This window comes from Typopeltis vanoorti, chromosome 15 (assembly GCF_054136105.1).
Source record: "Typopeltis vanoorti isolate ZY-2024b chromosome 15, IOZ_Tvanoo_1.0, whole genome shotgun sequence".
Classification (NCBI taxonomy): domain Eukaryota; kingdom Metazoa; phylum Arthropoda; class Arachnida; order Uropygi; family Thelyphonidae; genus Typopeltis; species Typopeltis vanoorti.
Window position 1 is genome coordinate 81,277,355 of NC_143563.1, and position 26,423 is coordinate 81,303,777.

Sequence of the window (26,423 nt, forward strand, 5' to 3'; positions counted from 1 at the left end):
CTCTCTAAAAATTCCTGATGCTGTGCAGAGGAGAGCAATTTGACTTACAGATGATCCCTCTGTTACAAATTCAATTACTATCTTACAGACACAATGTTTCAAATCTGTGTCTATTCTACAGGTACTTCAATGATCATAGCTCCATTGAACTAGCAATCACCATTCTTCCACTTTCTGTGCAGTAGCTGACCAGCACTCCTTTTCTGTGCATCTGCAAAACAACCAAACCTGCTTTTCTTCCTCTTTCATTCCATCTATCTGTGTCCAGTCCTCTGGAACACCCTACTGCAAGGAGAATTTCCTAACAACTAGAATCTGCAACTCTTCAAAAATAATGTCAATAAACTTCTGGATGCTCACCTGCACCCCAGACACAGTACTGATGTGCTTATAGATCCTTTGACTTCTTGTGCATAGGATAAATAAAGAGTTGTTGTTATGCCAAAGTTCAGGTCATAATTCGTAATTTTCAATGGCATTTTTTTCAAAAGGCTTCATAATCACTGGCTAAAAGCAGAGAAAGTGGACAGCCCACTGAGACATTCTGCTCAGAGAATTTGTTTGGAATTGTAAGGTGTTAATGAAGTGTTGTTGTTGTTGTTGTTTCTTGTTACACATATTTGGGCTTAATATTTCCAGTGAGTTCATGGCCCTGAAGAAATAATTGTAATCAATATAGGCCATTTTTGTATGATGCCATAGTACTTGATTTGTCTCGGTTGTACTTTGTCCCCAGCTTTCTTGGCTACCGTGCATTCAGCATTTTGTCATGGTTTAAGAAAAGGTGGAAACTGACTGGAATGTTTTTAATATTAGAGTTATAGTAGCTTCTATTATGTTTTATAACATAATTCAATACTTCAGTGACAAAAAATAAGATAACTGCTGCAGAATCAGAAAAGGTGGAAAGTGACAGGAATGTTTTCAGTATCGGAGTTATATCAGCTTCTATTATATGTTTCATGATATAATTCAATATTTCAGTAACAGGAAATAAGATGACTGCTGCAGAATCAGATTCTGTTAAGAAAGAGAAGTCTGCTAAGGAATGAACCAATCAACCAATATACAGCTGGCTCTTGGGATCCTGGCACCCCGATGCAATTTTAAGTTGAACACCCTGTTACTTTTTTTTTTAAATGTAGTTAAAATTGAAAGGAGAAAAACTCAAAACACACGTATTTTTATGTATAATTATGTACTTTGAAACATACATATAAGAACATAGCAAAAATCACAAAACATTCATAATGCACATAGACTAGAATTACAAATACATAAGTTGCCGATTACTGGCTATGAGCTATTATAACTAGAGATGCATAAACTAGAAAAATTGCAAGAATCATTTAATTTTTAATGGGAAAAGAAATGCATGAAAAAATTATATGATTTAAAAGTTTACTTTTCTTGATTTTATGGAAGCAAATTCATCTAAAATTTCACTTATTTCTAGCAGATATCACCTTCTGTTGCAATCATTGACGGACCAACCAGTCTTTCCTTTGAAATACTAAACCTTCGATATTTTTTTATTAGTTTGAGTCTTGAAAATGATTGCTCACCATTTGTTACTGAAACTGGAAGCATCAAAAATATTCAAAGAGAAATTGTTAAATTAATAAAGGCGCTTTCTATATCATTTGTGCATATATATATATATTGTAATATTTTCAGTGGGTCTAAACCTGTCACTATCCTATATGTTGTCTTTTAGAATTTGTATTTCTTATATAATTCGGTGGCACAAATATCCTTTTCTTCACCATCAGTCAGTGCAACCTGTAAATCATCACAGCATTTTCTTAAAGTGCCCTCACCCATATTAGAAATTTCCTTGAAATTAGATAAAAACTGAAATACAGGGTGGCCCTAAAATAACTTTCCCTCTTTGGAGGCATCTAAAACCAATAAATGGAATGAGATCAAATTTTATATTCAGACTTTTGAAAGCATGAGGGAGATGATTTCTGCGAAAAAAACATTTAGTACCAAAAGTTGCCGATAGGGGAAATTTTGACACTGGCAGAGCCAAAAACAAGCAGATAATTACACTAAAGGCAGATAAAATGGAAAAATAACATTTCGACGGTGTAAGCAACAGCTGCGTCACTCATTCCAGCTGGATATGTGGCACGTTACAATGATAATAAGAATAATAATAATTAAACTAAAACAACAACTTGCGAGAGACACAGAAATTAATGTAGTGATTCAACTCACAGGAAATAATGTTTTATTCATCAGAATCAGGGTCCCGTGGACCACATACATGATTTTCAATGTGCTGACCTTTCTTGTGTATAACAAATTGCATCCGGTGTGCAACATGCTTTACAGCTGAGCACAAGGAATTAGATTGAATGTTCATAACAGCCTATTTTGTGTTCTCTTTCAAGACATGCAAGTTGGGAACGCCACCAACATACACAACGGATTTCAAATACCCCCACAGCCAAAAGTGTCACATGGAGTGTTGATGTCCGGGGATCGAGGTGGCCATGCCGTTGGAAAGAACTGACTGATAACCCTCTCATTACTGAAATGCTGGCGTAAAAGGTGCTGTACTGAATGTAACTCCTAGTGATCGAGTTTCTTCAAACTTCTTAATCATAGCTCTCAGTGCTACAACTTAGGACCTGTACGCAGGTTATGAAGTCTTCTAAATTCCCGAAGGGCTACTACAGCATTGCACTGTTTAAGGTAAAACAACTTAAGAAGTAAAGCATGATGAGGCAAGGTAGGACGCATATTGAGCACAATTCATCAGTCATTCGAGTAACTGCCTGAATGTTCCCAATCCCTTTTTAAGTGGAATTGGTGGCGCTGCTGTCACGTATGCACAGTAAAATTTGAATAATCCTTTTTACCTACGTTTAATGCAAATATCTGACTGCTTTTGGCTCTGCCAGCGCCAAAATTTCCCCTGTCAGCGGCTTTTGGTACTAAATCTTTTTTTTGAGGAAATCATCTCCCCATGAATTCAAATGTCTCAATATAAAATTTGGTCTCATTCCGTTCATTGATTTTAGCTACAGATGCCTCCAAAGAGGGAAAGTTATTTTATGGCCACCCTGTATGTTAAAGTGACTTTTCAAGCAATCAAAGCCAAAGAATTAATACTAGTGTCCACAATTGGAAGAAAAAAATGTAACTTTAAAGTTATATTGCAGATCAACTGGCGCTTTGTCTGAACATTCCTAACAGAACAATCTTTTCTTACGTCTGCTTAATGTACTGCTTTTGAACTGAGAAGAAATTTCCAAATCTAATGCTAACACTTTTGTCGATTCAAGTATAACATTAAAATTTTCATCCGATCTAAATTCTTTAGTAAAGTCGATTACATTATTTAATGCATTTATAGATTCACTTAAATTTGTGTTCAGATTCTGAAACATTTTACTCACTATATTGATAAAGATTAATCCATAATCTTTAATTTTCAAAGCTTATGTTTTTGCTTCATATTTTGTACTATTCTCAATCTGAATATTATCATAAATTTTCACAAAAGAATCTAAAACTTCTCCAATATTATATCTAAGTAAACAAAGAGCATCAGTCCTCGCTTCCCATCTAATATCTGATAAAATTTTAAGTAATTTTAGTGTACTTTTTTAGTACATCCCATCGTTCAGTCAAATCACTAAAGAAATTATAAATTTCTTGTATAGTGAAAAGAAAAAAAATCTGCTTCAGTATTAATTTGAGTAGCATCAGCAATCCCCAAATTTAATGTGCGTGTGTTGCGCATGGGACAAAGAGTGCTCGACGGTTAACATTAGATATGTCTCTGAATGCAGATGTGTTTTCCTCGCATGTTTGTCCCATTATCATATCCTTGTCTCTGCAAATTTTTAATATCTAAATTTAAATCTTTTATATAAATTAAGTGGATATTAAATCCAACATTAGTTCAAAGCCAAATATAGAAACTATAAAAGTTTCGTGCAGAAACTATAAAAGTTTTGTGCGAAAATTGACCAGAGAGCTTGTGGGAATACACCGCTGCCATACTACGAGCACGAAAGCTAAAAGTGCCCGTATATTGCTGACTAGTGAAACCTATCAAAATGGACCAATAAAAGACAATATACGGACGCTGTTAGCGTTCGTGCTTTTCCTATTAGGTTCGGCTAGGGCAACTCGTAGTATGGCGGCAGTGTATTCCCACAAGCTCTCTGGTAAATTTTCGCATGAAACTTTTATAGTTTCTATATTTGGTTTTATATAATTTTGCATTGCTGAAATGAAGCCTTTGGCTCTTTTTTTTTTTTTTTTTGTATTAAATCTTTTAGTTTATCTAAGAAATATGTGGATAAACCTTCAGCCTTTTTGAGAAATTTAGTTAGCTGTCCTTTCTGTTTCTCTTTTCAAGTTCTTTTGCTGCTTTTCTTTTTTTATTTGCAGCTTCAAATAATTTTTTTCGTCTCTATTATGCCCAAATTTATTCTGAAGTAATATATCTATTGAACAAAAAATTTGGTAAGACATAAAAAATAAATGTAAATAAAAAATAAAAATAAATACTTAAAGAAATGCATACATTTTTTGCTGAGTTGTAAAGGTTTATGTTAAATTTTGAATATACTTATCTCAGTGGGAATTAACTACACATTCACTGTGTGTTTAGCAATCAACAGTTTGATGATTTACAAACAACATGTGAGGCCTGTTCCACAAAAAATGGCCAAATGTCACTTTGTAATAGAAGTTAAGCTGAATACACTTGCGCGTCTCACCTCCTAACTGGTGAATGTACACTGCATGCAAAAAGGAAAGTCAGTAGTGTAAGGCACCCCTGTAACACGACATCCCAGATGAGCACTTGGCTCGTTTATTGCTTCCGCCATATATTTAGAGAATATATGCATTTAATAAACGCTAATATTAAAGCGTGCTTTTCTTTTATTTTTTGTACTCACTTCAGTGCCCCCTTGTAGAAGGTGCCCCAATGTGATGCATTGCCTGCTCATCGTGTTAATCCAGTTCTGCCAATATACCATCTCAGATATCATAATGGAAAATGAGCTCTAAGATGGTATACAGTGTTGTCTATGTAAAAGAATAGATATCAGTTAAATGATCATGCCTATTTAAATTATCAGTTCCCACTTAAACAGAGAGGGGCAGCAGGGGGGGGGACATGAGCAAATTATTAAGTCAATAGCACATATGGAAGAAGATGTTGCTTCTTATATTGAAGGAGAGACTGTTGTCAAGAATGCACTCTAAAACTTTCCTTTGATGTTATTAGAAACACTACCCATAGAAGGCTGTGGCCATTTAAATTCACCAACACAAATAGGGAAGGGCAGTGCAATAAGAGATCAAGGTCACCATGGGAGACATCTGTATTAGTGTAAATAGATAAAACATATTGCAATAGATACAACTGAAAGGTTAACAGCAGCCACCTCTATATTTGTTTTGAGTGGGACCTAGTAGAAGGGTAGGTTGCCCACAAGGATAGCAGCTCCTCCACAGGCAGGTTCATGTCCTATTCCTGCATAAGGATAATGTAATAGGTAGGCTCTTCATCAAGCTTTAAGTGCATCTCCTGCAGACAAAAGCACATTGTCTTGGCTTTGATGTAATCGATATTCTGGCAGAATCCATGACAATTCCATTGTAGGAATAATTTCATCACATATTTTTGGTGGATCTCAATCTGGCTCCAGTGTTACGAGGTCTTGTTTTCATTAGTCTTGGATTTTTTCTGTTTTGGGGGAATTCTAAATTGCTAGCATCTATCTATTCCTCCTCAGGAAAAAATATCCAAGGCACTGTCAAATTTTATTCTGTCCAATACCATAGTTTTCTAGTTTTATTTTCCTCTTCCCTTCTATAAGTGAATCTGGAGGAATGTCCTTTATTCACTGAGGTGTACAGTTAATTTTTCTAATCAGCAGATTTTGAAGTGGTGGAATAATTTTTTATGTATTTTCAGGAATGAGGCTATATTCTTTTTTCTGATTTACCCTAATGAGAATGGAAGTACCATACAATTAATGGATGTTGTTGATGTGAGAGAGTCATGTGTGTTAATGCCCCTTAGATACCGATAGTATTTTTACTGTTAGTGCCTTCTTAGTGTGAAAGAGAAAGAGTTTTCCACTACTTATTGTGGAAAAAGCCTCTCTATCTCCCCCCCCCCAATACAGTATGTATTACTTTGTCTTAATCTTTAGAATCTCTTTCTCATCATCTACCTTGGACAAATTTGGGGGGGAGTTACCCTTGATGATCCACCTTGCAGCACATTTGGGTGGTTTATTTTAATTTTACTAGCACATCTGGCACCAATGGCATAATATGATAGGCAAACTTGGCATGACCACATTTCTGATATTTGAAACAGCACAAAAGACTTTGGAATGTAGAGCTTGACAGATTGAGATACCCTGTTTTCATTGATGTGAAAGGGTCCATATAAGAATGATATTCCTGGTTGATACCAAGATAACATTACTACGAGAATTTTTCTTATGGCTGTCACTCCTTGATCTTTTAATTCAAAACAAATCTCTCTTAAGGAACAGTGAGAAAAGATTTACCTCCAACATCACTCCTCTCAAAAAAGTTCCCTCAACTGATTTTGTACTAAGAGGTTGCTTTGAACATCTCCTAAATGGAATTTTTTTAACAGATTTTTGGGATCCTTCCAAACCTTTCTAAATAAAGAAGGGGAATATTCTCCCAATTGGATGTTCATGTGTTCAATGATGTATAAGAAAAGATAGCATATTTGTAAGTATCTCTGATAATTTCTCTTTCTTATTCTTATTGTCAACGTTGCTATGGTTTCTGTATTTGGTTGGGCCTGCTGAGAGTCCCGGTAAATGTGAAGAGAAAAGGCTCATTCTAAAATGAAGGCCGAATTCATTGACAGAGACACACATAGATGTCCACTCGAGTAGACAGTCTTATGTGTTGGCAGTAGTTTATTTTAATGGTATTAATTCACAACACAGAATGATAAGAAATAATTAATTTTATGTTGTGAATTAATCAATATCATTAAAATAAACTAACATGGATGCCCACTATTTGGACCTTGTCCACAGATCATGGGAAAGGAGACTTCAACACCATTTACCCTTGCAGTCAAGCCTACTAGAAAACTGATCCTGGTCAGGCCATCCAAGAATGTATGACTTGCTGAAGCAGAAATCAAAGGATAATATGGAAAAAAAATAATAACAACAGCAGAAACTGAAAAGAGACAGAAACATCAAAAGAAAATTGCCTCAACTAATAAGAAATTAAAGGAAGTGCAAGGACACAGAAATGAAAAAAATTTTCAAAGCATTCATTTTTCACGTACACATCACTAATCTCTATTTTATAATTATTATTATTATTGTTCTGGACAACTCCAAGGAGTCGACAGACTCATCGAGGGAGGCCCTAAAATCATGTCAAGAACAACTATTCGACATTGACACGGTATCTATCATACCTTGCCTTGAACTCATTCACAGTCGTAGCACCCACAACAGACTCTGGAAGATTATTCCACTCATTCAGCACTCTCCAAGTAAAAAATCTAGCTCTAACTCCCTTGTCAACCATGCTCTTGCCCAGCTTCCATGCATGGCCCCTAGTCCTCCCACCACCAGTCATATTTTCAAAAATATCTTCTGAATCAATCATATAGAAACGCTTCAGTAATTTGAATGTCTTTTGAATGTCTCAATCATATCACCCCTCCTTTGCCTATTGTCCAATCTCTGCAACCCACAAATCTTCAACCTATTCTCATAAGGTTTATTCCACAGACCTTCTATCATTCTTGGTCACTCATCTCTGGATCCTCTCCGCTTCCTCCCCATCACGAAGAAACCCTGGTGCCCATAACTGGGCACAGTAGTCCAGATGGGGTCTTATCAAGGCTCGATACAGAGGAACAACAACTTGTTTGTCTCTGCATGTTAAAGTATTTTTCAGAAGCCAAGTGATTTGGTGAGCTGTTTTAGTAACTTTTGCAATGTGCCCCTAAACTTCAATTCCCTATCCACCAACATTCCCAAATCCCTGGCCTCATCAATCTCCTGGAGTACGGTTCTACCAATGCGATATACTGCTGCTATTCTTTTCACCCCAAAGTGCATAACCTTACACTTTGCCACATTAAATTGACATCCATTTTTCCTAGTCCAGTCCTCCAAACTATCCAAATCATCCTGTAAGATTTTGACATCCTGTGCACTCACAATTGCTCTACCCAACTTTGCATCATCAGCAAACAAGTGAATACTTTCTCTCAAATCCTTTCCTACATCATTGATGAACAAATTGAAAAGCAGTGGTCCAAGAACAGAGCCCTGCGGCACACCACTAGTCACAAGCCGTCTTTTAGACTACACTCCTGCATAAACCACTCTTTGGTATCTCTCCTTCAACCACCCTCCTATCCATCTCACCAACCCTATATCTATCCCCATCTGCTCCAGTTTACTGATTAGGGTTCCATGTGGTATCCTGTCAAAGGCCTTGGCAAGGTCCAGTAGTATCACTGTAAACCCATTACCCCCATCCAGTTCAGCCATCACTGTGTTATAAAACGTGAGCAAGTTACTGAGGAATGATCTACCCTTCTCAAAACCATGTTGTCCCCCATACAATATCCCATTTTCATCTATCCAATCCTGTATTCTTTTCTTGACTAATTTCTCTAAGACAATGATTCCTGATATGCTAATCGATCAGTAATTTACAACAGCAGTCTTGGAACCACCTTTATGCAGTGGAACTATTTTTCCCTCTTTCCACCCCCTCGGGACTAACCCAGACCCGAGACTCAAATTAAACAAAATGATCAAGGGTACTGACAATTCTTTAGCTGCTTCTCGTACAACACGAGCTGGTATACCATCCAATCCCACGGATGTATTGACATTGAGGTTATGCAATAGACTACTCACCTCCACTTCATTCACCACAATTCCCGTATAATCTACTGGTTTATTCATTTCTGCAATGTCACCACCTGGATGATATATACTTGCAAAGTGCTCACTAAGTAACTCAACTATATCAACTGATTCAGTTACCTCCCTACCATTGGCATTCTTTAAAATCATTCTGCCATGTACATTTTTCCTTTTACTTGCTACATATCTAAAAAACTGTTTAGGTTTCTCTTGAGCGTGCATGGCCAATGTTCTTTCGTAATCCTTTTTTGCTTTTCTTACCACACTCGTTACCTTTCTGGCCTGCGCTTTATACCGTTCATGTGCCTGCCAGTCACCTTTCTCCTTAAATTCCCTCCATAGTTGTTTCTTTTTTTGCAGCTCAAGCTTAATGGTGTTATTCATCCATTTAACCCCTACTTGATTTATTATTTGGACTCTAGGTATACAGTCAGCCATTGCTTCATGCAAACACTTCTTAACTGCCTCCCATGCACTATCAACTTCTAGTCCTTGCAGTTGTACATGCCATGCCACTGAACCAATCAAACTCCTAAGCTTGTCATACTTTCCAGCCCGATAATTCCCCATGTACCCTGTCTTAATTGAAAATTCCACCACCTTTAGCCACCTTCCAAGTCAAGACCCTATGATCACTCTCACCAATTGGTGGCAATGTGGTCATATTTGTTACAGCCAAATCCTCAGATGTAATTACTAGGTCAAGTACTCTCTGACTCCTAGTATTTTCCATTACATGCTGTCACAGATAGTTATCCCTTAATAACTGCATAAAATCCAGTTCCATCCTTCCGTGTGTCCTCTCCTCACTCCAATCAATGAGACCATAGTTGAAACCTCCCATAATAATTACCCTCCTTCCACTCATTTCTTCTATTTGCTTGTGCATACTGTCACCACCATCTTTTCCATCACCTGGTCTATAGCAGCACCCAATTGTATATTTAGTTCTGCTAGCCACAATCTCACACCAAGTGGCCTCAAATGTGCTCTTTTCTCTATCCTGCAATTCAACTTCTATTCTCCTTGGCTATAGCTCATCAGCTATCATCAACAATACTCCTCCCCCCATTTTATTCTCCCTGTCATTCCTGAACACACTATACCCATCACATTCAATCCCACTAGCTATATCATCTACAGTCAGCCATGATTCACTAATACCAATAACCTGTGGTCTGGAAGTGCCAACCATGGCCAAAAACTCTTCCTTCTTGTTCCTAATACTCCCAGCATTAGTGTACATGAATTTAAGACCCCTATTAGCCCCAACCCTACCTTGATGCCTTATATTAACTATCCCACTCTGATTTGTTGTCCTTATTCGCTCGGGCATATTATATTCATTCATGCATTCAACTGCCTCTCTAAGGACTGTATATCTAACCCCCCCTTAATAAATCTAGTTTCCCTGAATTTGTACATCCATTACATTCAGCAACACTTTCTCAAGTCCCCTTACACCATAACCATTCAAATGCAAGCCATCCATCTTATATAGATCCTTTCGCCCATCGAACTCACTCCACACTTCCACAAATTCCACACCACTCGTCATACATAACCCACGCATAAAGTCAATCACAATTATGGCCCTCCTTTTAAACATTTCACTGTCATACTGTGGCAAAAGACTAATCATTCTAACTCTCTCGCTCTTTTCTTTTGCTACCTCAAACAATTCATTCAGGTCTTCTATCATTTCCATTTTATCTCCTTTCAAATCATTTGTACCTGCCACAACAATCATTTCTTTCATCCTTTCCTTTTGCTCTCTAATAGACTTAGTTACATCCTTTAGGGTCGCACCAGGTTGGTATGATTTTGTCAAATCCTCTACTAACACACCTCGTACTAACTAGTCTCCATACAGCACTCTATCCTTCATTTTGTTCATGTTCACACTCATATGCCTATTTTTCCTGTCATACTTTTTATTATTGGTTGGTTCATTCAGTCGACTTTTGCTCATACGCTCTAGCTGCTGTTTTGCCCTTTGTATCGCACCATTGAACAACGCAATCTCACTCATTGCATCTATCTCATCTTTTTTATTCTCTGTAAAACCATTAATACTATCATTCACACTTTCTACATTCACCTCTGGTACAACCTCGCCGTTTCTTGTCATATCCCTATTTTCTTCATTTTGAAGTTTGACATAAATATCACACTCACGATCCGAAATACACTTCAATTTCTCATTCTCCCTACATTTTCTATAAACATTCACTCCCTTATTATCATCTAACCACATTCTGACCGCACTCCGCAAAGCGTACATTTCGCAGATAGTACACTGAATCATCTCCTTTACATTACCGTTCTTGAAAGAAGATGGTGAACCATCATTACTGGCCGCCATTTTCCTTCATACTGGAGCCATACTTACTAGTAATGTATTTTATCAAATTATAAATTATAAACACCAAAAATACAACAGATGCACTAAGATATGCAAGGCAAACAAAACTATGCAAAACGAAATATTAAAGTAAATTTATCAACGATAACTGAAAATAACGCTTATCTTATCTGGAACTTTCACAAACACTACACACTACGAATCCCTCTAGTGGCGACTTCCCGACATAGATTATGTTATAAAACACTTTAGTACACTAACTACACTAATAAAACTAAAATAATATACTAAAATTACACAATTAAATCTAACAAAATATTAATAAATCAACAAAAATCACAAATCTTTCAGGAGCTTTCCGACAGTACATCCTTTCACCAGCTAGCCTTGACACCAAGATGGAACTTGTTTTTCTTGATAAAAGTTTAAGTCTTATTACAAATTTCAAGTACTTGCAAAAAAAAAAAAAAAAAAAAAAAAAGAAAATGAACTATTAATTTTGTCAAGTTTACCTGCGTAAATACATTCCAAAAATCTTCAGTTTTAGCATTCTGAAAGCGATACTTGTTTAAATACATAGTTAGCCCACGACGAAGTGTTTTGAGACCAAGAAAATTTTCCAGCATATAGAGAATTGCTGCACCCTGTTAAGATAAAACAATTCCATTACTTTGAACAATTTCATTATTTTATATGACTATAAGAATATCAATAATATATGATTTTTTTTTGTTAATAAAAAAAAAATCACATTTTTGGATTACCTTTTTATAAGAAATTGCATCAAAAATTGCTTCAATTTCAACAGGATCCTCTACATTTGTCATTATTGGATGTGAACTTTCAAGTCCATCTAGAGATAAAGCATCTTGGGTGGTGCTTAAAATAAATTGATCCATCTGCAATAATTTATCATTATAATATGTAAGATACTATGAGGCTTCTCTAAATTAATAATCAGGTTTACAAATTAAACTAATAAATTTTAATGTAATGTAACTTCTAGTAGAAATTAACAATTTCTAGTATAAATTAAAATAATTTCTACTAGAAGAAGAAATTAAAATAATTTGTTAATGTGTATATTAAGAGATTTATTGAAGACATATGCCTATATTATCACATTCCATTATGTTTTAGTAATAATTCAGCATTTTATGAACTAACATTTACATTCTGTGAATTCATGAAACAAATGTTAATGTTTTCTCAAAAAATTGGAAATTAAAAGGACTTAAATGGTACCAGAGTAAGGTAATAATTAAATTATGTTTTTATTAGAATTATTTTTTTAAAGGTGAGTTCCTTAAAAAAAGATGCAACAGATTGTTGATGTTACTGAAGCAATCACAACAAATGATTTGAAAGGAGACAAGTATGGTATAAGAGAAAATATAAACATGTTGTTGAGTGAGGTGATAAAAGACTTAGTCTGTTGTCACAGTGTGACAGGAGTAAGCTAAGGAGGTGAGCTGCAATTTTAAGTGAGTCAGTAAGAGGTTGTATGGAAAAAATGGTTGCAGTATGCTGATATATGAGGCTACTTTAATGGTCAAAAGAAATTGTACTTGCAAGGTGGATGGCATGTGAATGTTTTAGTGTCAGGCATGTGGAACAACTATTGTCTGGCACAATAGTTAATGTGATCTGTAAGGGGAAACTAGATAATGTCTGAGTAGTTGTGTGAGAGCATAGATGCGTGAAATTTTGAGTGTAATGAGAGAGAGAGAACACCAGTTTGTTGGGCATGACTCCAGGAAATGCAGAGCATAGTTTTGTCAAGATAAAAAAAGTGTGTGTGTGTGTGTGTGTGTGTGTGTGTGTGTGTGTGTGTGTGGTGGAAACAGAGAGTGGAGGGGGAAAATTGGCTGAGGAATAACTCCAACCTGTCTGAACTGGATAAGAGTATTCTGATACATGCATATACACTAATGAAAGAAACATCAGGAATAAAGATAAGGAGTTCTTAGAATTGGTAGACATAGTGGAACAAAAAATTATTGGCTTCAATAAGATCTGGCTGATAGAAGAGATAGTTATCACTGGAAAAGAAGACAGGTTCAGTGCATTCAGGGAGGATAGGCAAGATAAGAAGGGTGGGGGCATCTTAAAAATGATTGCAGGACTTAAATTCAACCAGAGTTGAAATCATCAATGGTTGTGGTAACATGGGCATGAGTAATATGAGAGGAGTATGATGGAAACATAAGTTAGTAGGGATATTACATATAAATATAAGAGATATTGCAGCTAATGGCTGGCGGAAAAACTTCAGGTCACTGCTACAATCTGATGGATGTGGTCAAGAAACACAAGATCTCAATCCTTCTCATGGCTAGTGATGAGTGTATGGAATTTGCAACTGTTCAATGTTGTGAGTGCAGTGACGTCTTTAAATATGAGAGTAATCATAACATCCCTCCCCAGTGAGTCCTTTTACTGCCTGGATGAGCATACATAATAATAACAGATTGTTAATTTATAGTACATTAATCTAATAGACAAGCTTAGGTGTTGAACTTTATTTATAACCTATTTTAATGGTATTACAACATCAAACCAACTAAATTATGCTCAACGAAATAAAAAGATATTCATTAACTGGCTTATATTTTGCTGGATTTCAAACTGACATCTTCAGAGCAAATTACATGCTATAGTTAACATGCAACGAGTAAGTGAAACAATTCAAATTGTAATGGACAAAAGATCTAAAGTCCTAATTTGGTGTCCTTTAATGTTTACAAAAGAAGTGTTACAGCTATGTAGGAGTTGATCTAAAGATAACAGTTGGCAAATTAATGCCACCATACTTGTTCAGGTTAGGAGAATGCTTCATAGCCATGGCTGACTCTAAAAATCACCTTTCTGACCTGTAACAACTTCTACAAAGCACATCCATTTCCTTCCATCTAATCCTGTGCGAAGGGATGTCCAAAGCATGGCCTTCCAGTCCAGACTTGCCATAATAATGGTAGCAAATGTATTTTTTTACGTTCTTCAAGGTGGATGTTAGCATATTTTCCTGTCTGTCCATAGGCCAAATCACAGTCACATGTAACTTCATACACTCCAGGATATGGAGTTTTTCCTTAGGAGAGCAGATCAGAGCTACTAATTTAACATGTAGTCTGAATGTGATGCAAATCTGATCAGCTCTTCTAAGGATAAACTCCATCCACTGGCATATCCTGACATGTGTGAAGTTCCATGAGACTGTGACTTGGTCTACTATGGACAGACAGACAGACAGGAAGACCACACTCTGGACATCCCTTCAACAGGATTAGATGGAAAAAGCTAATGTGCTTTCCAGTAAGCATGGTGGTCTTGCACTGAGTGATGAAATTCATCTCCCACTTAAGAATTGCCACAAAGATCATCCATACTCAACGCAGGAAGGAGTCAAACCTATCTGTTGGTTCAACAGTGGATTTGCTAACCACTCAGATAACCAGGACAGCAGACTTCTTCCACACTTGCTTGCTAGAACATACAAATTCTATCAATGTCCCCCGCCCCTACCTAATTTCCAAATGTTGGACGATCCAGAACCTACAATTTAAGCCACGCCTCCGGCCATGTAGCGACAACTAATGTCCTTATTTGGCAGTTGTAGCCCTACACTCAGTTCCAACAAAGTTCCGAAGATGGTCACACGACCGAAATGATTCCACACCCTGTTAACCCTGCCCCAGTTTCCACAATAGTTTTATCCTTCCTCCCCTTCCCCCCCCCACAAAAATGCACCCTAATTCAAAATAATATATGTATACATTTATATATATATTATTAATATTAACCCGGGTTATCCAAACTTATTTTCCCACGTCTAAACATACCCCCCCCCCCCGCTTGTAAACAACCTTCAGCGAGACCATGGAAGTGGAAGACATCGTAGAATCAAAAAAAGGTATGTACCAAATTTTTCCACCTCTTTTATTCTACCTTAATTGCCTTCTATACTCACCAATAATGCCCTAAATATATATACCCCTCTTGAGTATTGATAGCCAATGTATTTAAATAAGGGACACTCCTAAACAAAAACAGGCTATAATAGCCGTAATTACAATAATAGTGTTTAATAGGCGTAACATGGGATTTTTCCCAGAGACTATACTTAACATACTAATAAGTCCTAACCAAAGCTGCAGTGCTATGATAAAAAAATTTGCTATAGCAAACTATCCACAATAAACTAATTCTGTGGTTTATGAGTTTTCTATAATTGACTGTACATTGAAACTCTAAGTATAATTTAATCTGAAACACCTAATACATATCATTCTCTAATCAGGTGTCTGGAATTATGGCTAAAGAAGCTAAGGCCATGAGACAAGTCTATTATGCTGATTGCAGAAATGTGTGTTCTTCTGACCAGTTTGCCTACTTTGTGGGTTGAAAGAACCTGAGTTTTTCAGGAGGAAGGGGGGGGGGGCCTCTTCCACCTCTGCATGAGAATAGCTAACTCACTCTTAGTTAAAAAAGTATTTCAAATCTTTTATGGGATTCCAACTTAGGTCTTGTCAGTCAAAGAACATAATCAATACCAACAGAACTATGGAGACTCCCTATAATTGCCAATAGCATAGTCACAAAACGAAAAACTATAAGAATTCCAACATGCAAAAACACGTGTTAAAAGATTTATAATCATAAATTTTGATTATTTTTACAACTGCCAAAAGTGGGTAATTCAGCTAATCAATGATCCTTCTTGCATAGCCTGCATCAATCTTTATTACTTTTCTGCATCCTAGATTGGTTGAAAAGATCTTCTTGGGTTTGAATCCCAAGGACACTGCTATGCAATATTGATGCAACTGCAGTCTGAAAATGATTTGCTGCTGGAGAGCCTCATATTTATTTAAGTGACAGTTCTGAACATTTTCAAACTCTACAGGTGATACAATTGCAGAGCTGACCGTAGTTATGGATTTAGAATTTCATATGGCACCTATAACACAGTGATGGCAGCAGCAAGATTTAGTGAATTTATTTTCACAGCCACTCTCAGAAGACACAACATGCTTAGTCAAGGTCATAATTTTGCAATCACTCCTAAGAAGCACCAGTTTTGAAAATAACAACCAGCGCAGAACATGTTATCTATAATCTATAATATGGCAAACAACATGTGTTTGGAAGTCACTGGAATTCTGACAAAATCCAAAACTCACAAAAGCAACATTCCAGCCAAAGAAATATTAGCACTAAAAAAAGTTATACAAAAAAATTATTATAACCAAAGCTGATAAGGGAAATGCAATTGTTCTTATGGATTACATTATGGAGTATAACAGAAAAATGAGCAATCTCCTTAAAAAGACTTCTGTACAGAGCAGATTATAGATTGGGATCCAATCAAATCTCAAAGGAAAAACTATGTAAATTATTTAAAAAGTTATATCTTGGACCAAAGAAATTATCAAAATGCTAAAACCTTATCATGTCAATTATCTCAGATTATGTGGTGGTCCCTAAAATTCACAAACCTAATATCTCACTTTTATCCAATAATTAACTGCAAGTTAATCTCAAAACTGCAACAGTCTCAAAAACTAAATTGGCCAAACATTTATCCAAATCATCTTTCCACCGCCACCACATGCAACTCTCCTCATTTATTAAAAATTCTCTTTACTTTAAAACATGAATAAAAATTCTAATCCAGAAAATTAGAGGAATTCTTAGCACATTAAAGTAGAGCTATAACAAAATGCTTCTAAAACAAACTGAACCATATATAACACCTGTTCTGCTCAAAAATCAAGCAGATTTCATGAAAAACTAAAGACACTGTTGGACAAATCCATTGCTTTACAAGCTTGCTAAGAGCAAGAGATAACCTTCCTTTAATTTTATATTTCAGAGATTTCACGAAAGCCTTCAATTCAATCAATAGACAAAGGATGTACAAAATTCCCAATTATTATGGAATACCCTTGAAAATAAAGAGGTTAGCAGATCTGTACCAGAATTATCATGCAGGAGTAATGTTTAATGGAGAGATGACTGAGAACTTTCCTATTTCCACTGGAGTTCTTCACAGAAACTCTTTGGCACTATATCTTTTTCATTATTATCCTTGACTATGTAAGACTCACAGGAAATGGGTAAGAAATAACTCTTAAAGATTTGGCAGGACAAACCTGCCCAAGACAATGTTGTGCTGATTGACTAACATTCAGACAGCTAAAACAACCTAGATAATTTATGTAAAAATGCAGCACTAATTGGGTTGGTAGTCAACAATAGTAAAACTAAAGTCCTAAAAACAGAATATACAGAAATATTCAGTTAAAAAGCCATGCTCTTGAAGTAAATGATTTTCAATACTTCGTTCCTACATTGATACTCTAACACAGTGAAGTTCATCAATTTCATAAAAGCCTAATAGCTGTAAATCCAATCTCATCGCCACAAATGCTAAAATTCATCCACACAAAACTACTAGTCAAGCCCTATTTACATATGGTTCCCAGACATGGAACATCACTACTCAATAAACAGTTAATATCATCAACAGCTTTAGGACAACATGCCTTCGATCAATACTTGGATACACATGGCAAGCTTGCATTCCTAATACTCATCATTCTTGAAGAAAGCCAGCACAGAATCTAATAGAAAAAAATCAGAAAATTCAGCTGAGGTCATTAGACAGTAGCTTAGACATCCACCTTCACTTACATTCAATGCTCTTGCTCTTTTACACCAATTAATGGGCACAGAGGGAGACCAAGAAAACAGTTTGGGAAATACATAAGTAAAGTTCTTGTTGAAGATAAGGCTCATGAACCATGACATTTACCATTTGGCACAAAGCAGAGCAACTGGGCTCACTTTCATTTAATAGACTATCTCTATGAGTTGTTGTTATATGCATATTTCTGTATATATTTTGCTATTCATATGTGAATAAACAATGATGACGATGATGATAGGGGTGCAGAGCATTTCCAAAGCTTCCTTGAATTTTCTGACAAAACAGTTGTGGTCTGTATACGTCATATCTGTTTTCTGGCATACTACAAGAATAGGATGACCTTCATTTGTCATATGATATCATACTCTGGATGTTCTTTCTCTTCCTTTCTATATCTTTAACATGTTCTGACAAGTAGATTTGATCTCTCTGGTAGAGAAGTATAGTGCTAATAGTTTTTTTTTTTTTTTTTTTCAATTCCAAAAAAAACTATTAGTACTATACTTCTCTATTAGGAGAAGTATATACTAACAAGAAAAGCATTCTTGAAGTTTTACAGATGTTCTGATGTGTGTTTATTTGAGTGACCATGTTTTAATATGTGCCTTTAATGAAAAATGCTGTTTAGTTTTCAAACAAGAATTAAGCATTTGTTTCATTTACATGTTTCCTAATGAAAATGTGACCTGCTGTTCAGAAATACAAGTATTTCCCACTGTATGATCTCTAACTGACAAATTTATATTAAGTACAACAATGACTGTAACAGGACAGTGAATCATTTGTTACTGTATTTGAATGTAATAATAATAACTAAATTGAAAATAAATAAAATACAATACAATCATGGAAAACATAATCAACGAATACACATCTTGAGTTCCTAAAACAGCTGTTTAGAAGTTGCTAAATCAAGTGTATTTACATCTATAATATTTGTAAAAACAGCAATGGAAGGTGTAATTATAAGTGAGCTTTGGTTGTTCCAAATTCCTGATGTTCAGAGATATACTTTATTCACTGATGAAGAGATATTTACTCTAGATCAATGATTCCCAAACTCATAGTAGTTGTATACCACCATCCTAGAGGAAGATAATATGAAAATCATAGCTACAGAAAAGTACAATCGGAATACAAAACAAATTATTAATGATGTGAGGAATGGAACTGCTTATGACCAAACAATAAAATTGGATACTGGGTTCAATAGCTGTAAGCTTAATATGTTTTTTGTTCAATATTAACAAGTGTAGAGAATTCAAACTTGCACATATAAAACCTTTAACCTTTTGTTAAGAAAGGCAGAAGGTATATTATATTTCAATGCTTTGTCTGACAATGCCTGATATTCAGAATTAATGCTCAACAAGAATGAGTAGTTATATGTTCATATGTAGTTTTCAGGAATCCACCCGAAGCCAGCTCGAAAAGTTTTTCTTGGAAAATGTCATAGCTTTTGAATTTAGTGATGTATTTTTGCCACATATCAACTAAAACCTTCCACTTATCACTTGTAGTATGAGTACCACGAGATTCACTACTATAGAATGTATGAATAAGAATTGCAATGGGTATTTACTAAGTAGTGAAAAAACCTCATGCAACACATGAGGATTTTTCACTACTTGAAATTTGAAACAGCCAAAACTCAAATTATAAGCCAATCTGCTTGTCTGGAGTTGTGATGAAAGTGTTAGTGAAGCTAGTGAGGACCAGGATTCAGAACTGGGTTGATAACAGCAGAATTCTCTTTGATGGACGGCAATCTGCTTGCTTATAATAACAAGGTGACAAATGCATTGGAGAGGTGCGTACACACACTAGTATATTTAGATTTTGTAAAGGACTTTGATAGATTGCCACACGACAAGATGATAATTAAATTGGAACAGATGGAGTTGGATGGCAGATTAGTGCATTAGATTGGAGATTGGCTGTCTGATAGGTATCAGTAGGTTGTGAATAGGGGAGTGATATCCTAAAAGAGGAAAGTCACCAGTGGTATGCTTCATGGGTCTGTTTTGGAAACATTATTTAATTTCTATGTAAATAACATTGAGAAGGGCTTGACTGGTGATGATGTACAGTTGTTTGCAGATGATGCAAAGTTGGGGAGAACTATGAGGAGCAGAACAGATGTGGTAGCCTTGCAAGAGAACTTGAATAGAATGAATGAATAGGCAAGTGTGTGTGGGTGAATATCAGTTCAATGTAGCAGAGTGTAGGGTTTTAAAATTTGGGAAGTAAAGATGGGATGCAGAGTATAAGATTGGTGGGTGATATCTTAGAGGAGGTGGAGGAGATTAAAGATCTAGGAATGATGATGGATAGGGACCTGAAATTTCAGGGACATTTTGCTAAAATTGTGAGGACAGCAGACTGGATTATGGCAATGATGGAGAGAATACTGACAAGTAGCAGTAAGGATGTTATGATTTCATTTTATAAATCTTTGATCAGAATGCATGTGGATTACTGTGCACAGATTTGGTTAGCGGGTTTTCAAAAGGATGATGAGTTGTTGAAGAGAGTTCAAAGATGATTGACTAAGTCAGTTTATGGTCTATGGAATGCAGTATAAGGACAGATTGAGAGAATGCAAATTGCAGAACCTAGTGGATAGAAAGGGGGGGGGACATGATTGAGATGCATAAGTTGTCAAGGGGTAATTACCAGATTAATATGCATGAGCTTTGTCATAGAATAACTGGAGACAGGAGGGAGAACAAAAGACCATCTCTAGAAGCTGTATAAAGAGAATGTGAGCAAGGAGGTAGATTTTTGCATGGAGTGTGGGTGATTGGAATGCATCGCCTGAAAGTGTGGGAGTGTAGAGGCAGTGAATGTATTTAAGTCAAGGTATGATGAGCTGTGCATATAAGAGTGAGACCTCCCACAATGAGTTTCTTGACTCCGTAGAGGCTGATGATTATGATAATAACAAATGATTTTCCAATTCTTGTTTTGACTAAATGTATTGTATGAACTTGTTGAGAACCAATTAATTGGACTATACATGTTCAATGATATTTTCAGGGGGGGGGGCTTAATTTTTTTTTTTTGTAAAATGACCTACAGGACCATTTTAAAGTAAGTTTCACAGCTTATACATGTAACAAAATTATATAGCATTTATTCAAAATCTCCAATATATTTCATACAATGTTTTGTGGACAAAGTCAGGTCCATATAAGCTACAGGACCTTTTGGGAGTATGTTCTTTATTGGCATGATACATATATATTTTCATCATAATGCAGCTCCACCACATTTCTTTCCAATCAGATAAGTTATCACCATCCCAACTAATGGATTCAAGAGGATACCTATCCTAGGCTAAATGGATTAGATATTCAGACTGTAATCATTTAGACTACTGTGCTTAGAGTCACAAAAAAAATATAAGTGTATATGCAAAAAGTTAAAATAACAGGATAGCACCATTCAGATTTTGGATACTGCAGAATACACTGAAAATGACCAACAGAGAAAACAAGTATTATTACAAGTATAATAGTGTATATAAGTTGAAGGCAGACCCTTTGGTTAACTATTAGAACAGATTTATGATGTTCAGTTCTTTAAATAATTGATTTTTCAATTTAAGACAAATTTAATTTGGTATGAAAATATTGTGTAACTTATGTTTTTACAATTGCTACATTTTTGGGGCTATGTTAATATAAAGATTATTTTATTTTATTTTGCTTAAAATCACTCAATCAACCCTTCAATGCATGATATATTTCTCCTGGGGTACCCTCTATAGCAAAATCAATATAGGCTACATTTCTAAAATTTGATGCGATGCTTGTACTAATAATGAAGGTAGCTTCATTATCTATAATATATAGATAATGAAGTTGCAAAAACGTTTGATTATCCTATAGACAAATTACAGTAGTCTAAGTAAACATACCACAATGAACCTTAAATTTTACATTTCCTTTGAAGAGAATGCCAGGAAATTCAAAAAAAAAAAAAAAAATCAGCTAACGCCTTTTCATTCCCGTAAATAGGGAGGTAGGCAAGGCAATTTAGCCCTATCTAACTGCCAGGAAATTATCTAGCTAAATATCCACTTACCATATTCCATTCAGGCTTTACATGATCTGCACCTAGATATTCCATAAAAGTAGCAAAACCCTCATTCAGCCATAAATCATTCCACCAATGCATGGTTACAAGATTGCCAAACCACTGAAAATTTAAACCACATGCAAAATAATTCATTCAATTTTAACTTAAATTAACTCATCTAAATATCATTAATACAAAACATCTTATCCAATATCATAATGTCTGCCTACCTAAAATGAATGGAGCAAAAGAAAGTTCATTAATTTCAAGAATTAATATTAGATACAATGACAAGGAGAAATACACAGGCTATTCTATACTGAGAAAATTATTTTAAAAAACATCATAAGAATACATTTGGCAGGAAAATTTTGGAGAAGACTGAGGAGACAAGAAACCTTGGAATGGTGGCGAACAAGGATCTAAGTTCAGAAATCATCTCACACAAGTTGCAAAGTCATCACATGTTTATAGCAATGATGCAGAGGACCTTAACGTACAGAAACAGAGGTTATGGTTCCCTTGTATAAGGCCACAATAGAGCGTGCTGTACACTATGTGCTTTACATGGGCAACTGATGTGAAGTCTAGTATAAAAGTAGACCACTCATGAAGATACTTCAGGCACAAACTTTGTTTGTAAACATTTGTCATAAACATTTTTAAAAAATATTCTTTCTTGTATATCATAAGATAAGTTCGTATAGTCTATTTATTGTAAACCAAGAAGACTTGAAAATGCTTTTAAGTCTTCACAAATATTCCAAGAATATTCATTATACTGGATATATCTTACAACAATATGTGCTATCAGATCTGAAGGACTTATTTTCATTATTACAGAGATCACAGCACTCAGACTCAGCTCCAAGGAATTTTTGAAGTCACTATTTGGTTTAATGGAATGAAGACAGCACAGAGAAACAATTAAACACAGTTTAATGGTGCTGAAGCATCGCTGGAATAAATGTATTAGTTTTAAGGGAGATTATGTTGAAAAATAAAAATAATTTTGAAATTATAAATTTGTTTTTTCATTGTTAGGTCAAGAACTTTTCAGACCACCCTCGTATATCTCCTCTTCTCTTATGAACATAGTAATTCAGATCAAACATCTTGAAATCAACATGTTAGATCATATCCAGTCTTATTAGATATAAGCAAGTCCAGTCTTACTTAACCCTCTATTGCCCGAATTAATTATTGTGATTAAAAAAATTACATATGCTTACGGATAGTTTAATACTGAACTACTGAACACGTATATGGTGAAATTTTATATTTCTAACTTTTAATTTTTCCAAAATAGGTCTGTGACTTGGAAGTCACACTGGGCAGTTCTGACCCGAGTCAGAACTATATGTCAGTTTATGGAATTTCAACATCCAGAATGTTGGAATTCCATAAACTGACATGCATACACAGCATCCAAAAAATTGTTTGATTTAATTCTTATCAGCGTTCATTGGTTTGGTTGCATCTTTTTGTATTGCATATACATTTGTTTGATATGCTGTATTTTCTAAAATGTCAGTGTCAAATAACTACCTAAAATAACTAACAGGTTCACGGAGAGTTCCTGGTCCAGGAGTGAGGCCAAGTACCTTTCTTCGAGTCAGAACTGTCATCATTCATTTCACTGTATGCTTGGTATGCTGTATTTTCTAAATGTCAGTGTCCAATAACTGCCTAAAATAACTAAGAGGTTCATAGGAAGTTCCCAGTCCAGGAGGGAGGCCGAGTAGAGCAGCAAGAAACTTTGTTCCAGTCAGAACTGTCATCATTCATTTCACTGTCCATGGAATCATCTTCATTTTCACTGAGTTGTCTATCAACACCATCTTCATCACTATCATCATTGCTCACAGGGATAATAATAGGCATAACATTGTTACCCATACTAATACTTACTACATCATCCTCACTATCTGAAACCAATACAGAATCTTCAGATATATAACCAGAAATTGATCTTATTTGAACATGCTCTTGTTCGTTTTTCTTTCAGACAGCTGTATAAAACAAACTACTTGATAGAATAACTTGCAATTTCACATGGATGCTTATGACAGGTGTATGAACTTAGAAAAAAAAAAATCTTGCCAATAGGGTTGCCATCTATGGTCGAGGCTGAGAACTTTTCAGACCACCCTTGTAAATTGCTAGCTGGATGTATGGTTTTAAAGTGGCAGGGAGATTATACATCTACGGAGAATTTTAGCTATCATCCAAAGAACATAAGGAATGGGAATAGGTTTGCTGTAATCTTGTGTACTGCTGCATGCAGGAGTGGGGCATGCAGTATTTTGTCTATTTTATAGGGACTGTGTCATTAGAACAAATAGCCCCGTCTCTTTGTCTAAGTGTTTTGAGGATGCAATGCTGTTGAGATGAGTGATAGTGCATTTGCTTATCTAAGTACTGATGCGTGCATGTGCGTGGGTTTCCTATAAATAGAAAAAAATGAACCATTTGATAGTCATGTAGCACTATAGGGCATTTAGGAAGGGACGGCCATTGTTAGTTTCTGTTTCTATAGTGTATTTTTGGATGTTGGCTGTTTATATGCACTACAAACGTGTATAGGTCATGAGGCCAAATAGCAAACACATAATTTATGTAGCTGAATTGAGTGCTTAGTTTTACTAGAAATTTCATATGGAAATTGCTCGGGGGAGGGACTATTCAGTTTATTTCAGGTTATAGTGAATTTAAATAATTCAAATATGTTAGAATGGAAATATGGCTTAATAAGGTCAAGGGTCTCTGTAAATGGCATTGGTAAAAAATGAAGAAATATCAACCTTTTATATATACACACACACATATATGTAAAACCCCGTTTTTATGTTCCCACAATTTACATCATTTTTCGTTGGTCCCGTCTTAAGGCCTATTCTTATGATATATTGTTTTCTCACCATTAACAACTTGATGTGGACATTATTTCCCATGATTTGCGGTTTTTTCTCAGGTGGCGACACTAATTTTCGAATCGATTTCTGCGGAAATCTGCACATTTCTGTTCCCAGATGCCGTTGCTTTCAGCTGTAGTTTCGTTTCCACCATCATGGCGACTTGCATGCTTGCAGCATTGATGAGCGATACCGTGATTTTTCAATCACAATATGAATTGATAGCGTGAAGTTTTCATGTCAGTAATTTTAAACTGTCAGTAGCTCATGCAACCTGTAACGTGTTGTGATGTGATTTCACATTCACAGTGCTGTATTGAAATTGTGAACAAGGATCATACACAAATTGTGAAATCACATTCACACTTCTACCAAGTAATAGTTGTTACTCATGAATATTAAATAACAGTGAATAAACCACAGTTCGTGAACTAGCTTGCAGTGCTGGTGTTCGTAGTTGCAATTCAGAAGCACATGGTATATTGCAGAATTTCTGCTACGTAATTTACCGTGTGATAGTTGCTTTCAAGTTGCCGTGGTAGATGATTCGTGTTAGTAACATGGGGAAAAAAAGACAGAAAATGTATTTTGGTAGAAGAAAAGATGGCAATTCTGCGAAGTGTAGATTGGCATTCCAGAACACGTGTGCAATTAGCAAAAGATCTTGGACTCTCTGTGTCCGCTTTGAACACAATAGTAAAAAACAGGTCAAGCAGTGAACTCAATTCAAGGCAATCTGGCGCTATGTCAAAAAAAGGAAAATATATCAGACATACGATGAATTGGATAAACTTGTGGCGGAGTGATTTGTTTCTATGACAGCATCGGGTATTCCAGTTGATGGTACTATACTCCAAGCGAAAGCCTTGAATTTGCTGCGAGGTTGGGAATTAATGGTTTTACTGCGTCAAATGGATGGATTGATCGTTTCAAGACTCGTCACAATATTGTGTATAATCAAGTGTGTGGATTCAAAATAATAGTGTTGCTTTTACAGTTTCCTCTGCAACACTATTACGTCAAAGTAATAGTGTTGCAGGGGAAACTGTAAACCAGTGGAAACATGAACTGAAGACTATTATTCAGGACTACGAACTGAAAAATATTTTCAATGTTGATGAAACTGGGTTTTTTTATAACATTCTGCCAAGTAAAACATTGTGTTTTAAAGGAGAGAGAGAGAGAGAGGGCAGGAGTTACGTTTGTGGAAGAGGAACAACTACAGGAGGAAGAAGATATGTCAGAGTCCAACAACTGGTATGTGATGGATGAGTCTTCCTCATTTCAAGATTATGTTGACATTGATGCTGGTGTGATCACATCAATGGTACCAAGTGTAGAAGACATCCTTTCCAACCACCTTGGTGAAGAAGAGGAAGAAGTGGTTGAAGAAGACTGTGATCAAGAAC

The 26,423-nt window shown here is 35.7% G+C and overlaps 1 protein-coding gene across 2 annotated transcripts in view; it reads right to left on the reverse strand.

The window, feature by feature from the left end:
- LOC150098929 (glutamyl aminopeptidase-like) overlaps positions 1–26,423 on the reverse strand; it is a 354,155-nt gene that overhangs the window by 223,063 nt on the left and 104,669 nt on the right. For both annotated transcript variants that reach the window (XM_090405705.1, XM_090405704.1), the window contains exons 6-8: positions 22,106–22,219; positions 12,069–12,203; positions 11,817–11,948 (exon numbers count right to left, since the gene is read on the reverse strand). In XM_090405705.1, coding sequence (XP_090261831.1) covers positions 11,817–11,948; positions 12,069–12,203; positions 22,106–22,219 — 381 coding nt within the window. The remainder of the gene's footprint in view (positions 1–11,816; positions 11,949–12,068; positions 12,204–22,105; positions 22,220–26,423) is intronic.